Source organism: Phodopus roborovskii, unplaced genomic scaffold, assembly GCF_943737965.1.
Source record: "Phodopus roborovskii unplaced genomic scaffold, PHOROB, whole genome shotgun sequence".
NCBI lineage: Eukaryota > Metazoa > Chordata > Mammalia > Rodentia > Cricetidae > Phodopus > Phodopus roborovskii.
In genome coordinates this window covers 46,786,082-46,801,593 of record NW_026126517.1, presented here as the reverse complement: position 1 = coordinate 46,801,593, position 15,512 = coordinate 46,786,082, and the positions used below count along the sequence as shown (strand labels likewise).

The window sequence follows — 15,512 nt, the reverse complement described above, 5'->3', positions numbered from 1 at the left end:
ACATTTATACTGAATCAAAGCTCACACCCCTTCATCTTTTAACATCTTTTAAAAGAAAAACTTATAAATTAAATAAATGTTAAAATATCCTTAAGTACATTCTGCAAAAGCCACTTCTACAAACAGTGATGAGCATTCAGCATGTGATGGCAGTCCTTTGATGCAATGCATCCATCATGTGTCCAACTAAATGACATGGATTTAAGAAATAGAGACAAAGAAAGAAGGGTGGAGAGAAGATGGGAAGAAAGAAAGTAAATATGGAAGAATATGCATTTCTGGTTTGCTACAAGTTTACTATACTAGTCACACAACTCCAGCAGCTGTGAAACTTTTTTCAAATAAACTGAATTATGATTTTGCAATGTGCCTTGAATTCACTTTCAAATTTTAAAAGAAAATACTTACAGTAAGCATAGTAACCTATTTTGTAGTTTGTCTTTTTATTAACAAGAACTTTGGAGTTTAAGAACAAAATGGCAATGCTTTCACAGCTAAAGGCAGTTACAATAAAGAAAAAATAAGTGAGAAAAATCAATCTAGCTAGTCATTTGCCATCCTTTTCATCTTAGACTCCTAAATGCAGTTACAGACATATGTCACCATGCTTATTCTTTCTTTTATTAATTTACAAATATTTTAAGAAGAAATTCTTTAGTCTATGTTCACATTTAAAAGAATATAGCTCAGTGGCAGACTACTTGCCTCAAATGCCAAGGTCTTGGATTTGGTCCTTAGCATCACATAAATTTACTATTTAAATAAACAGCTTTTCCTAATTAGTATTAGTTTTAAAGGTTTACTTTTAATTTTATATATGGGGGGGTGGGTATATGTACATGTGTGGGTACCCACAGAAGCCAAAAGAGGGTACCAGATCCCCTAGAGTTAAGAGTTAAAAGGTGGTTGTAAGTCACCTTATGTGGGTGATGGGAACTGAACTCGAGTTCTCGTCAAGAGCAGTAAGCATTCATAACCACTGAGCCAACTCTCTCCTCCCCTGTTATTTTAAAAGACAATCGAGTGGATTAAGATATTCTGATAATCAAATTATTTTAGTTTCAAATGCTAGGACACAACCATTTTACTAAACCATTTAAAAAGTCCAATATTAGTTTTAAATTCCTGATGAAATCTTTAATAGAAGGTAACTGGAAACAGAACTGCAATAGCATGATTAGAGCCAGGCATAGTAGAACATCTGTAATACTAGCATTCAAGAAACTGAAGCAAGAGACTCATAAGTTCAAAACTAGCCTTAGTAAGATCTTGTTTTGTCCCCATGTCCTACAAAAACAACTTATTGCTTTATTCCCATTAAATATATGGCAACAAACAAATTTGAAACTGTTATGTTTTAGCAAACTGAAATCATAATGCAATTCATGAAAAAGGAAAGTGAAAACTAAGTGAAGAGTTAGCCCATAAAGCACTGACAACCTTTATGATGGTCTCCATACACACCCTTTCCTGTACAGAAAACAGAAAAAAATGGGAAACAATTTATGAATATTTGATCTTTCCTGTTCTTTTTCTGAAGGTTACATCATTCTAAGAAATAGGAAATTAAATCTATGAGCAAGTACTTTGGAACAACTATACACCACCCATTAAAACGTTGAGCAAGTAGCAAATGAATGTCCTGTCTTGGCGAAGACTTGTTATATGAAACTGATCCAAAATAACTCCTGTCAAACTTGAACCAAGCACAGAAGACTCCACAGTGCACAACAGTTAAAAAACAAAAGAGAGAAAATAGGCACATTTTTTTTTTTAAAAAAATCCAATATATTTCTGTATTTTTCAGGTCTAACTAACTTAAGGCAAGATCATATAGAAGTTTGAGAATACTCTTCTTAAATATAGTCTCTGTGATTTATATACTGCTTAACCTCCTAAATAACAGCTCTGAGTCTTGAGTTTAATATAATTATAGACTAATAGTATACATTGGAGCAAGTCAGATCACACAGAAAAAAAAAAAAAAAAAAAAAAAACAACGTATAGTAATCTTCCCTGAGTTTTGAATTGACTTTTTCTCTTGGTGCTGTAGATCAAACCTAGGCCTTGTACATGCTAAGCTAGTACTCTGCCATTGAGCCACACCCCCTGTGTATCTTTGTTTGGGAACCAGGCTCCTTTATGATGGTTCCACTACAGGCATAGCATAATTTTAAGTGGGAATCTCCAAGTCAACTCCATTCACTGGGAAGATCCTGTTTTTTTTTTTTTTTTTTTTTTTTGATCAAAGACAGCTAAAGCAGCACTCAACTACAAGAAAGCCTTAAGTAAGAAGAAGCAGAGTACATGAGAAAAAGAAGAGATTATTTAAAAAAAAAAAAAAAAAAAAAAAAAAAAAAAAAACAACAACAAAAGACGTAAAGACAACAAACTTACTATTAAAACATTTCAACCTGCATCTTCCTGCATCAACAGGGTCAGCAAAGAGGACTACAGCTCATAATCTACATATATATTCTGTGATAATTAACCATAATATAACATCTTCTCTACTACCATGTTTTTGAATAGTAAAATAACTTCAGAATTTAATTAATTGAATTTAGGGCAAATTAAGCAACAGGATAAGAATTAACAAAGATTAATTAGATCAAATAAAAATGAAAGAATAAGAAATACTAATAGACTATAAGCTCAATAAGTCAGCTATGAAACATTATCTAAAAATAATAAGATAACAGCAAACACAATTAAGACATAAGAAAAAAGATGGGAGTCTAAAGGAAAGAGAGAAAATAAATTATAACATAAATAAATCTTATACAAAGTAATTTACTAGAATGTATAAAGGGGGGGAAGGCAGGTAAGGGCCCAAGGCCCTTAGTGCCACTGCTTTTCCCACAGAGCCATAACAATTGCCCAACATGATAATGCTGAAGTATAGCAAAGTTCCATGTCCACCTTCCTCTCTTAAGAAAGAAAGAAATGGAGTCAGTAAAATGTAACCTCTACTGGGAAGCAAGACTCATTATCCTGGGATAATGATCAAGTAAACTATATATGCAACATTCCTTGGAAATATATCAAACTCAAAATCAGTTCAGTTGCTGAGAACAAAACTGCTTGTTCTTATTTCCAGGCAGAAAACCTAAACCTGTATTAAGACAACTGAGTTAAGAGAGGAAAGTCTCCTTCCTTCTCTCACTCTGACCTCTAATCTCTCTGCCTATCTTCTCTTTAAGCACTTTTGGAAAAAGCCTCCTAAGACCCAGAGTTGGGGATTTAATAGTCACATTAGAAAACATCTCACACCTGAAATAAAGGGGAAAAGTTATTAACACAGAAGGGAAAAGAGTCATATTTTCCATTCTGACTATTCAATCTTCTATAGTTACTCACTATAGGCAAAGATAAGAGTTGTGCTTCACCCACACAAACAATCTAACAGTAAAAACACTCTACCTAGTGCCATGTTAGCAAAATGAGTAGCATCACAAAGTGATGGTTCAAATATCCAGAAATACAGACATAAATACTAAGTGTCCCTAACCCCACACCTCATCTAATCATAAGAAAATCATCTGACATCAGTATAGGACATCCTATAACCCAGCCAAATAACCCTCTTCAAAACCAGTGCGAGGGTTGGGGTGGAAGACTCAATATAACATCTGCTTAATTTTTCTGTAACTCTAAAAACTGTTGTAAAGAAATAATAAAAGCTTCTTTAAAAGGAAATTAAGCAGTTATATATGTAAAAGATACATATCTACAAGAAAGTTGGTCAAATTCCTGTAGCATCCACCTACCCCCCATTCCTTTCTTTTGGAGACAAGGTCTTACTAGGTAGTGAAGACTGGCCTTGAACTCATGTTTCTGTCAGGACTACAGGCATTCTTTTGTTTTGTTTTGTTGTTTTTGGAGACAGAGTTTCTCTGTATTGTTTTGGAGCCTCTCCTGGAAATAGCTCTGTAAACTAGGCTGGCCTCGAACTCAGAGATTCGCCTGCCTCTGCCTCTGAAGTGTTGGGATTAAAGGTGTGTGCCACCAATGCCTGGCTATTACAGGCATTCCTAATGTCTAACAGTCTGTAAATGAAAATGCAAAATGATAGCAGGGTCCCAGTCTGAAACAATCTTCTTGTTTGCTCTGGAAGTATTTGGTGAATGAGCTTTAGAGACAAAATAGTTTGGTGGTTCTCAGTCTCATACTTTAGTGCGCAGCAGTAGTATCTGAAAGGCTTGTTCAAACCAACATTGCTGAAACTAATACTAAGAGTTCCTGATTCAAAGGACCGTAGGCGGAGCTTATGAACCACATTTCTCACAGGTCCTGGGTGAGGCAAGCATGGCTAGCTATGGTTCACAAGATGAGAACTATCTATAAAATATACAAAGAAAATCCAAATAAATACCCAAGCTTTTACAATACTAATTAATAGGAAAAAGGGAAGCATTAATTTTGTTAAAAAAAAAAAATGTTCCAGCTATTTGAGGGGAAGAGGGTAAGATTTATAAAACTTGAAACATCCTGGGAGAGATCTGAACAACTTATCACGATGCAAGGTATACAAAGAGGACAGTCAATAGACAAAGACTAAAACAATATTACAGTAGAATAAGCAGTCATCATAATTTGTACCTTAGTAATACATGAATGGAGTATATTTTACAACATAAAAAAGCACTGAAATGCAAATAAGGATATTTATTGTAGGCTTCTTTTAAAAGAACAAAAAATATAAAATAAAACACATTACCTAAAAATATAAAATATACAAAATAAATCACAGATTAAGCTTAAACTAAAGAATGAGGAAAATATGCTTTATACCAGGTAAAGAAAGGTCAATTTTTAAGTAACAATGAGGTATCAGAAAGAGAAATTAGCTGGGTAGTAGTGGCACAAGCCTTGAATCCCAGCACTCAAGAGGCAGTGGCAGAGGCAGGCTGATCTTTGTGAGTTTAAGGCTAGCCTGGTCTACAGAGTGAGTTCTAGGACAGCCAGGGCTATGCAAAAAAAAAAAAAAAAAAACCCTGTCTTGAAAAACCATAAAAATGGAAGGGAAAGGGGAAAGAGGAAAGGGAGAAAAGTAGAGAAGGAGAGAAGGGGAGCAGGGAAGAAAAAGAGGAAGGGGAGGGGAGGGGAGAGAGGGAAAGGAAAGAAAAGGAATGGAAAAAGAAAAAAGGAGAGAGGAAAAGAAAGAAAAAAGGAAAGAAAAGGGAAGGGAAGGGAAGGGAAGGGAAGGGAAGGGGAAGGGGAAGGGAAAAGGGAAAGGGAAAGGGAAAGGGAAGGGAAGGGAAGGGAAGGGAAGGAAAGGAAAGGAAAGAAGGAAAAAGAAAAGAGAGCTTCACATCCAAAAATCTGAGGTCTTTATTACCCATCTTCCAGTGAGTACATCTGAATTTGTCAACAGCTCCCTCAAACCCACTGTATGGGATGGGGACTACCCATCTCAACTTTATCAATGAAGGATCCCCATTTTCATAGTGACCATAGACAATACCAACAAAGCTGTATGCGGCATGTGGCCTGCACATCTCTGCTGTTAAAATAAAACCCACAGAAAATAAAAATGTTTTCTTTCTTTCTACCTGCTGCTTCTGACATGAGTTTCTCTATTCTCTATCTCTCCCTGCAGAACAAAAAAGACTGTAGTTTTTTGTTTAGTTTGTTTGTTTGTTTGTTTTCCTTTTTTGACAAAGCACAGTTTTTTTTTTTCCTTTTGACTTTCAGGCCCTATTCCAAGCAGCAGGGGAATTTAGTAGCATTTAGCTTTTATGGGAAAATGTAGGTTTCATTTTTATAGTGATGCAAGTACTACTTCTTCCCATAAAACTGTGTCAGCTTCTAGAAATCCCAAAATCAGGGTAATTCCCATATTTCTCTTTTCTTTTCAAATTTTTACTTATTTAGTTAGTTGAGACAGGGTTTCCCTATGTAGTCCATGGTGGTTTTGAACTTACCTTCCCAAGTCTCTGACTCAGCCTGAGAGCTGAGATTACAGATGGGTACATCACAAGGTCAACTCTTATATTCCTTTCAAAATAAAAAACTGCTTCATCTATTCTGACATTTGCATTTTTGTGCATCTGGTCTTAACTCGGGATATGTGAACTAAAGTTTTGTATAGGCACTATTTTCTCTGACACTTGCTAAAACCTAATCTTTCTCCAAAGATGCTTTTTCTTCCAAGTATTAAAACATTATTACACAATCTACCTGAGGGTGCTCCAACCCATGCCAGACCAAGAACTCCATCATCAAAATCCCGGTCTGTGAAGACATAAGCCAAGCAGTAGTCATCATGATTCTGCTCAGAATTCAACTCCAGGAACTTCTCCACACCAATATTTGGGAAACGGAAAGGATTTGTAGGGTCCTTTTCATCAGAGGTTGTATTGATCTAAAATAAAAATAATAATTTAAATAAGTAATTACTGCTAGCTGTTCTCTACCAACCTCTTCCCACATAGGCCGGGACAATATTCCAGAGAACTGCTCACAGTTCTAAACTGGTCACAGAAATCATAAACACACAAACAAAAAGAACAAAAAGAAAAGCAGGACAGGGAAAATGAAATTGAAGGCATTAAATTTCTTAGTAAGGATCTGCCAGATTCCTGAACAGAAGCCATGGAGAGAAGGCACTGTACCTCTCCAAGTTGGTTTCTCAAACTCAACTGTCTAAGCAAGTTTCTTTATGGGACAAATATAAAGATACAAAACCTCATTGTTAGCTAATAAGCAGAACATGAAATAATTATGGAATCCAAGACTGAGTTTACCAATTTTTCTGGTTCTTCTTGCCTATGAGTTAAACCCAACTAACTTTTTAATTCATTGTTTTCTTAGATGTACACAAGAAATTTTAATTCTTTCCACCCCTCTAGCTGTTTTAAATTGGTCCTGCAGATCTTTTATCCTCCATAGTCTCTTCTTCCTAATCTGAAGAACAATCAACACCAGACCTTTATTAAACAACACTTTCAAGTATCAACCTTGCTTCTTCCACAAATGCTCAACTATCCTCTCAAGCCATAGAGCAGTTTGTTTTCCTAGGAAATCATACTCCAAACTGGGTAACAGATCTTATAAAAGGTAGAGATGAAAGTAAATGTTTTTCTATAAGGCAAACAGTCAATCTAAAAGGCCAGATATAACTGATACAGTGAGATTATTATAGAGTCCTAGGATCCACACCCTGCACAAACCAAAAGGTTCAGAGGCAGGATTAAATATCACTGTAAACACTGATATAAGGACATACTTTAGAACTTCTGGTTTAATTATCAATTAACTGTACACATTTGGTTATAGTCATTAATACAAAACTATCCAAAAACAGGCAAGTATATAACAACCCATGTATGGAGGCATAAAAGTACATTTATCCACTTCATATGAAAATAATTTTCTAACATTTATGTTATACTAACTATAACTAAAAACTATATCTAAATTTTAGCCAGCTATATTAAAAATAAATAGTTACTATTTAAGTACTATGGATTTAAAATAAAATATAATCTAAATTATGATCCTCCAAGCTGCCATATTCTTACTGATATACATGTCTTAAGTACCAATCGTTTTACTAAACTCTTTCCCGCAAAGTTGTTAGATACTCACTACTTTCTATTATGTTACATTTTATTGCTTTGCCAGTAAACCCAATACTCAAACCACTTTTCATATTTACTTGAACATTTAAGGATTTACATTGATTATTAGTGTCTCATAATGTAAATCATATTTCACCTTGAGATAAGCCAATGCAAGATATAATTATACTATCTTTGAAAGTAAGGAACATCTTCACCATTTTTAGATAAACTATGTATATACTAAAAATGTCTAGAATATACAATTTTTATCAAGTCATTTTAAGAAAACTATGAAACTATAAAGAAACATTATGGTAAAAGTTTTTGTAAGAGGGTGAATTTTTTAAAATTCAGAAATATCCAGTTAAAAATTTAGAATCTTAAAATATATGCACATATATTTAAGAAATTCAGAAAATTCTTTACTTATATTAATTTATCAGTGATTCAATATTTATTTGCGTATAAATTGGAACAATAATTTTCCAAAGCAATAAAATACAACAATAGAAAATAGTGAGTGCATAACACCTTTTGGGGAAAGGTAGAGTTTAGTGAAATTACTGGTACTGTGAAGATATGCATGTATTAGTGAAGAATATGACAGTTAAAAGGACTGTAACTGATAGTATTATTTTAGTTTAAATCAGTACTACTTAAATACTAGATCTAAATCTTAAGTTCAATTTTTAGTTATAGCCAGAGTAAGGGAAATGTCAAGAAATTACAATTAGTACCCTGTGGTTCTGTTCAACAGGTTTTGACAGTTACAAATGATGTTACTACAGAAGAGGATTCCATAGCCAAATTTAAAGAAACAGTTTTATTTCTTAGAGTACTTCTCAAAACCTGATATATGATATTCTAAGCCGTGAATTTTCAAGATTATAATAAGTGTTTCTCCAACTTCTAATTTTATTTAAACACTATCTATTTTTTCCTCTGCCCTAGAGTAACAAAAGGGATACACCCAAAGCAACATACACAAGGAAAACCTTAAAACACCAGTAAAAATCAAGCAATGTTTATCAGACAAAAAAGCAGTACTGTTTTACCTCTATTGTAGTATAGATTAATGCCTTGCAGATTTGGTTTCTGTATTGGTATGTGTACATGTTCATATAGAGGTTAGAGGTTGACACTGGGTGTCTTTCTCTAATGCTATCCACTTCATTTGAGACACAGTTGCTCCCTGAACCTGGGGCTCATCAAATTGACTAGCCAGCCTAGTCAATGAGCTTCAGGGATCAGCCAATCTCTGCTCTCCCAGTACTGGAGTTATGGATTACATGAGGCCACAACTGGCTTTTACATGGGTTCTGAGGATCCAAACTCAGGTTCTCAAACTTGCACAACAGGTACTTTACCAACTAAACAACCCCCAGCCCCCTAAATTTGTTTCTTAAATCATAAACTGAAATTTATGTGTGCATGTGTATATACACGCTCACACATGTGTGCACATGCATATGGATGCAAGCACACATGCACCAAAAGTGAAGAGCAGCAGCAAGAGCAGATATGATTTAAACTATGTTATTTCACATATAAAGATGAAGTAAAAAGCAATTATTTACTTTCTTTATAAACTTGGTTCTTACTAATTTTTTTAATTTTATTTTGTGTTTGTGTTGCCTTCATGTATATAAATACATCACATGGATGCAAAAGCCCATGGAGGCCAGAAAAGGGTATTGGATCATCTGGAACAGGAGTCACAGACAGTTTTCAAGTTGCCATATGGGTGCTGGGAACCAAACCAGGTTCTCTGAAAGTGCTTTTAATTGTTGAACCCATCTTTCCTCCCCACTTATTACTTTTTAAAATGTCTTTACTGTAGTTCCTTACTCTTATGCGTTTCACCATGAAACTGATGTTACGAATTCCGGAGAAGTCTGTAGTCTGGTAAATTGTATCAATTGCTTTAACGTGACTGGATATCTAGTAATTAAAAAAGAAAACAAAGCATTTTAGGGACAATGTTGAATATAAAAGAGATTATTAATTTCCCCTTGTAACATCAAGAACTATGCTATACATTTAAATTATAAAATTATAAATTGTTTATTATAAAATGTTTATGCTATATGTTGAATACAATGGAAAAGATGAGTGAGCTAGGGCAGAAAGTGGATACTCTTTATTTTTCCCAGGCTCTGGGCAATCAACCAACCAATGAATCAATCAGTAAATGCTCCCCTATCTTATTCCTATTAGAAACTGCTTCATCAATCCAGCTTGCAGAGTCTTATTGTCCGCTCCTTTTTATACACCTAATGCCTGGAGTGTCTTTATTTGTCCTTAAGACTCAAACACTTTGTACTAACCATCTCTACTTTCCTCAAATGGTGAGTACTCCTTAAAGGGTAACTTAGTAAATGTTCCTTAGTGAATGTTCAAGAGCACAGTCCCTCTCAGCTTGCAATCTCTCTACAAAGCTGTTTCCTGTCCTCTGAATGTTCTCATTGCTCCCCATTTTTCCATTATCCCCAAACTATAGCTTACTTTTCTATTTTTTCACATTTCTTAAAATCCTGTCTATTTCCACCATCAAAATGCAATCATCTTTTATACCATAGTATCTCCATCTTCTCAGTCTCAAATCCTCTGAGTCAAAAATACACTGAACAAACTTTCTCTAGGTATATTCAACATAAAGACATTTTAAAGGGTAACCTCAAAACATCTCTATTTTCATAAGGATTAATAGACATCATCAAAGTTGGTGTGATAGAGCAACCTGTAATCCCAGCACACTTTGAAGGCTGAAACAGAAGGATTACCATGACTTCAAGAACAGCCTCAGCACAAAGTGAACTTAAGCTATCCTGGGCCACAAAGTAAGACCTTGTCCTTAGGGGGAAAGGTGGGGGGCAAATATGAATAATAATTTTACTTGGAAAATGCTATGTAAGTACAAGGAGATACAAGACAGATATTATACATTTCTCATTGGAAAAATTCCTGTCCTCGCTTTCAAATTCAAAATGAAAATGGATTGTTTTCAAAAGTAAGTTTCATACTTGTCTACCATGCATTAGGCCAACCCCAAGTCCAAAACACTTTTATCAAAACAAACAAACAATTACAAAAGCCTAAGTTTCAGTGTCATCAGCAACTTCCAGAAACTGTTCCCTTTATCTCTTTTCTTATTGGCAATCCAAAATCTGAACTGGTTGGTCCTATCTCCTCTGCATTTAGTTTATAGACTTCCCCATGGCACAATTGAAACTTTATTTTCTTTATCTTTATATAATTAAACAAAAGGGGAATTCATAACACATTGAGTAACTTTAAGTACCTGGGCAATCACAGCTTCTCGTGTTCCATAGTATTTAAAGAATAGGTGATCTGTCTGGATATACAGCTGACAAGTATTTCTTTCAGCCAGAGTTGTGCGCTTTTTCCTCAGGAGCTCCGGACCAATACTAGCAGCATGCTCCTCTTGATGTGCCTGTATGTCAGAGTCATTTCTGATAATCAGCTTGTTTCACAATTATAGTTTTATAGTTTAGAACACATATGTTGGGCAATTTCTTATCATGTAACTATGCAATACTGCACGTATTTCTAAAGCTGTTAGCATAATAGGGGCCACCAGAAGTTAGAAAGAGAGGTGAATGTGAGGGTTATCCAGTGAACACCAAAACCTAGAAAAGCATTGCCATGCTCTAGTGTTGTATGGCTAAGTAGGGCAACTATGCTCTATGCAGCTAATACAAACTCTCAAACAAATGAGAATGAGAATTCCTAACACATACAAAAAGTAGTAAAACCAGAGATGGAAATAATGAGGACTCTGATTATCACATAAACACACACACACACACACACACACACACACACGTACGTATCGACCCAATAAATATGTACAAACAGGTCACATTTTGTAATATTTAGAAATTATGCATAATATCATTTTATCTATAATATTCTCCACATAGATTACCTTTCAAGCAATTCCTTCATTTTAAACATTTTGAAAGTGTATTTTAAGATACATTCATTTCAACATGGTAAGTCAGTAGTCATGCATAGTAATTTAATATCTTCTTCCATTTCCATCTACAACCTAATCCTATCAAACTCCTAAGTAACTATGGCTCTGACACTCCAGCTAAGCTACCTACCATTTCTGGACTTTTAACTAGTTTTCATACTGTATTTATTCACCTGAATACTATATTTCAATGAGTTTCTATTACTCCAAGGATAAAGTTCTCAATTCTTCATATGTTCCATGAGATCAGTATCACACAGCCTCTCTTCACCACTTTCTTTTCCCATGTTGCTTCTAGAAAAGACCCCTATATCAAAGCTTATTCTCTAAATACAGAAGACTTTTATGATTCTCCAAAACACAGCTTGCCTATCTCCTGCCATTCTCTGCACATGCTTATGCTGCCTCTCGATCTGGTTAATTAGTATCTTCCCTCAGATGTTGAAACTGTCAGTTCATCCATTATATCACTTCACAGAACACTGCACCCATCTTCCTTATACAGGAAGACTTACATTTATTATTTTCTATTTCTGTCCCCAGCTCATCACTAGAACTTCAATCCACTAGAATGTAAGTTTTTGAAAAGAGCCTCATTGTGTTTGTTCTTCTCTATATTGTTATCACTTAAAAGATTTAGCAAGAAGTGTTTCTTTAATGAATTACCACTACTATTGAATTCAAACACTCAAGAGAAGTGTCACATAGAACCTGAATTAAATTTTAAGCCACAACTTCAAATTTATGTTCACATTAGACTTTCTCCCTTCACAATTCTCTGTTCATTTATTCAAACTTTAAATGCTATATTTCACAAGAAACGAGTAATAGTGAGATAGTGAATATTAACTTGCTTTGCTATAATAATCATTTTATTCTCCCTATATATCTATATTATAGACTATATCATAAAGATACATAATTTTAAAAAAGAATGTGCTACTATAGGTAAAAACAAATTCTACTGGGCTAATGATATAGCTCAGTGTTAAGAGTACTTGCCTAGTATGAACAGGCCCTAAATTCAATTCCCAGTCAAGGGAGGGGGGAGGAGAAATCAATACTATTAAAAAGCTACAGTCCTAAATAGTACATTTGGAAGAAGCATGCCTTTAATACTATTTTCCTCAATATTTTCATTTAGGTGGTTTCTAGGTGGTACCAGTCTGTTCAGCTTGAAAATGACTAAAATGTACTTCATATGCACAAGTTTGTGTTATACAGTTCATATTTATAATCATGTTACTTCACATATAAAGGGTACATATGTTAATCTTAGCTACATTTAGAGATGCATATACAGCTTTTTTTTTTATTTTAACTTAGGGAGAAAAACCTGAATGCTCCAATATGAAAATATTGGGGGGGGGGGATTTAAATTAATTTAGTCTTAAGTATGAAGGAGATTTCCAAGTAGTGAATTACATAAATTAAGTAGTCAAGTTTATTAATAATATAATTCAGAATTTCCATATCTTTTATTCAACTATTCCCTAAGAAGTGGACATTTCTGTCATATGGTCTTTCTACTGCTCCTTCTGGTTTAATTGATTTTAACTGTATTAACCTGTTCACAGACAAGATCTCATATAGCAAGGCCAGCCTTAAACTCAAAATGGAGCCGAGAATGACCTTGAAGTTCGTATTTTTCCTGTACTCCCAAATACTAGGAATACAAGTATCTACTAAGTGAGCTACAGCCTCGGGCCCTGCTTTATATATTTTGAAGTTATAATATAATGTTGTAACACAAGAGAATCTTAAAAATATACTTATTTTACTAATGCTTTCTTTCCTGAAGTCTAATTTGATATTAACAAAGTATTATAATACTGTCTATTTTGATATTAACAAAGTATGTAGAATACTGACTGGAGTTTGAAATTTTTATCTCTTGTATTCTTTCAGTCTTTCTAGATTATTATATTTTAGATGAAGAAGTTAACTTAGAGGTAACTATATAATCCTTAACAAATCAAATATACTTTTAACTGTTCGCAGAGATTTTAACAACTTGAGACAAATCCATTACATTTTCATCCTGCCTCAGCCTTCCAAATACTGGGATTCCAGCATGGTGTCCACTCCCATGGGTACTTTCACTGTTTTTTTTTTTTTTTTTTTGGTTTTACAAGACAGGCCCTGGCTGTCCTGGAAATTGCTTTTAAAAATCAAGCTGACCTCAAACTCACTGAGCTACATATGCCTCTGCCTCCCCAGTGCTGGGATTAAAGGTATATGTGCCCCGCTGGTTTCACATATTCTTCAAGTATGTTATTCTCCTGAAGTATTATCTAGAATTTACTTAAGACACTCAAATGGTTTAAAATTTAGGGGCATGGTAACATAGCATAGACTTTTTATGACTAAAAAAATCAAATGGGGAAAAAGAAAAGATCAATGTATAATTAAAATGTCAACAGTACTGAGCTTTTATTTAGGGTGAGTAATCATCTTGGTCTGTCTAAAGACTCAAAACTCAGTTTTAAAATGGGTGATCAGCACAACCTCTTTACTACTGCTAAGTTATGTGCATGGCCTGTTTGAGTATTACATGAGTATAAATATTTCACAACAGTGATATAAATGTTTCATAACTCCTAGAACATATATGTGAAAAGAAGAAACATTTACCCAAGTACACTTCCTTGTCTTAAGTTTAACAAGTGCTGAAATCCTTACCTGTGCTCTTTCCTCTACTCCAGTCATTTGGTACTTCCTCATCCTTTCAAAGACAGAGTGATCTGCACAGCCCCCCTGTGGGCCGTATTTATGGGGATAGTCTAAAGAAGAGGAGAAACATCATTGCTACATGTTCAGATAAAGCTGGCACCTTATCAATGAAAAATTAACTAAACTAATTTTGGACTGGAGCAATGGTGCACTCATTGCTCTTCCAGAAGACCTTCATTCAATTCCCAGTACCCACATGGTAGCTCACAACTGGCTGAACTTCCAGTTCCAAGAGATCATTGCCACCTTCTGGCACAGATGTGATACATAGACACACATGCAGGCAACACAACACACACACCAAATAGAAATAAATTTTAAAAATTAATTAAGTAAGTAAGTGAGGCCATGAATGTTTAGTGAACATTCATGAGAAAGGCACTATGCTAGGGGTTTGATCCTGGTCCTAGAGTTTTATCTTGGCACAACTTCTGAATTCAAAAACAAAATAATAATCATTCTTTCTTTTGGGTTTAACTTTCCACTTTAGATAAACAAAGCATCTTAAAACTGCAATTTACCTTGTTTTGTTACTTATAACTTTCCCTTCAGTGCATTAAATTTCCTACACTACAAAATGTACTATTTAAGCACAGTAAGACTAATATAAGATTATCTTTGGCTTGAAGTCCTTCTATGAATACTAACTGGCCTCAGATAAAGTGTCCTCCAATAACATGGCATGGCATGAAAAAAGTAGATTGATTTTAAATTTATTCCATGTATAATTCAAACACATGCTATACAAACTAATAACTACTTTATCATTTGTTCTCCCTTCATGTATTAATTATCCTTAGCTAACCTGGTTTTGTTTTCAAATAAAGTACGTAATTTAAGTGAGTCGTTTAAATGTTTATTCTATTCTCTCAACAATCTACAAACTTCTTTCTTATTAAGATTCTCCTTAGTTCAGGAACGCATTTTACAATCCAATCCACTCCAGTAACCACAATTAAGAGAACTGACAAAATAAGATGCCAGGATACAGGTAGGACAGAGTGCACTTGGAAAGTGCCTCGGCAGTAACTGCAGAAACCAGGAAAGTAAAATGTAACCATTGCCACTTTTGGACAGTCCTGACCAGTGATTCAAAAGAGGGCTTCTACTGTCTGGGTAGCGGGGGTTTTGTTCAGCGGTCTTTGCATCTTGAAGCGGCAATGTCAGCCAGATGAGAAAAGTTCACTAAAGCTATTTAAATACACTTATCC

The 15,512-nt window shown here is 34.5% G+C and overlaps 1 protein-coding gene across 1 annotated transcript in view; it reads right to left on the bottom strand.

The window, feature by feature from the left end:
* The window catches only part of Adam10 (ADAM metallopeptidase domain 10), a 98,867-nt gene that overhangs the window by 27,837 nt on the left and 55,518 nt on the right, over nt 1-15,512 (bottom strand). Inside the window, exons 5-8 of the mRNA XM_051197908.1 lie at nt 14,251-14,351; nt 10,870-11,022; nt 9,417-9,509; nt 6,184-6,367 (exon numbers count right to left, since the gene is read on the bottom strand). Coding sequence (XP_051053865.1) covers nt 6,184-6,367; nt 9,417-9,509; nt 10,870-11,022; nt 14,251-14,351 — 531 coding nt within the window. The remainder of the gene's footprint in view (nt 1-6,183; nt 6,368-9,416; nt 9,510-10,869; nt 11,023-14,250; nt 14,352-15,512) is intronic.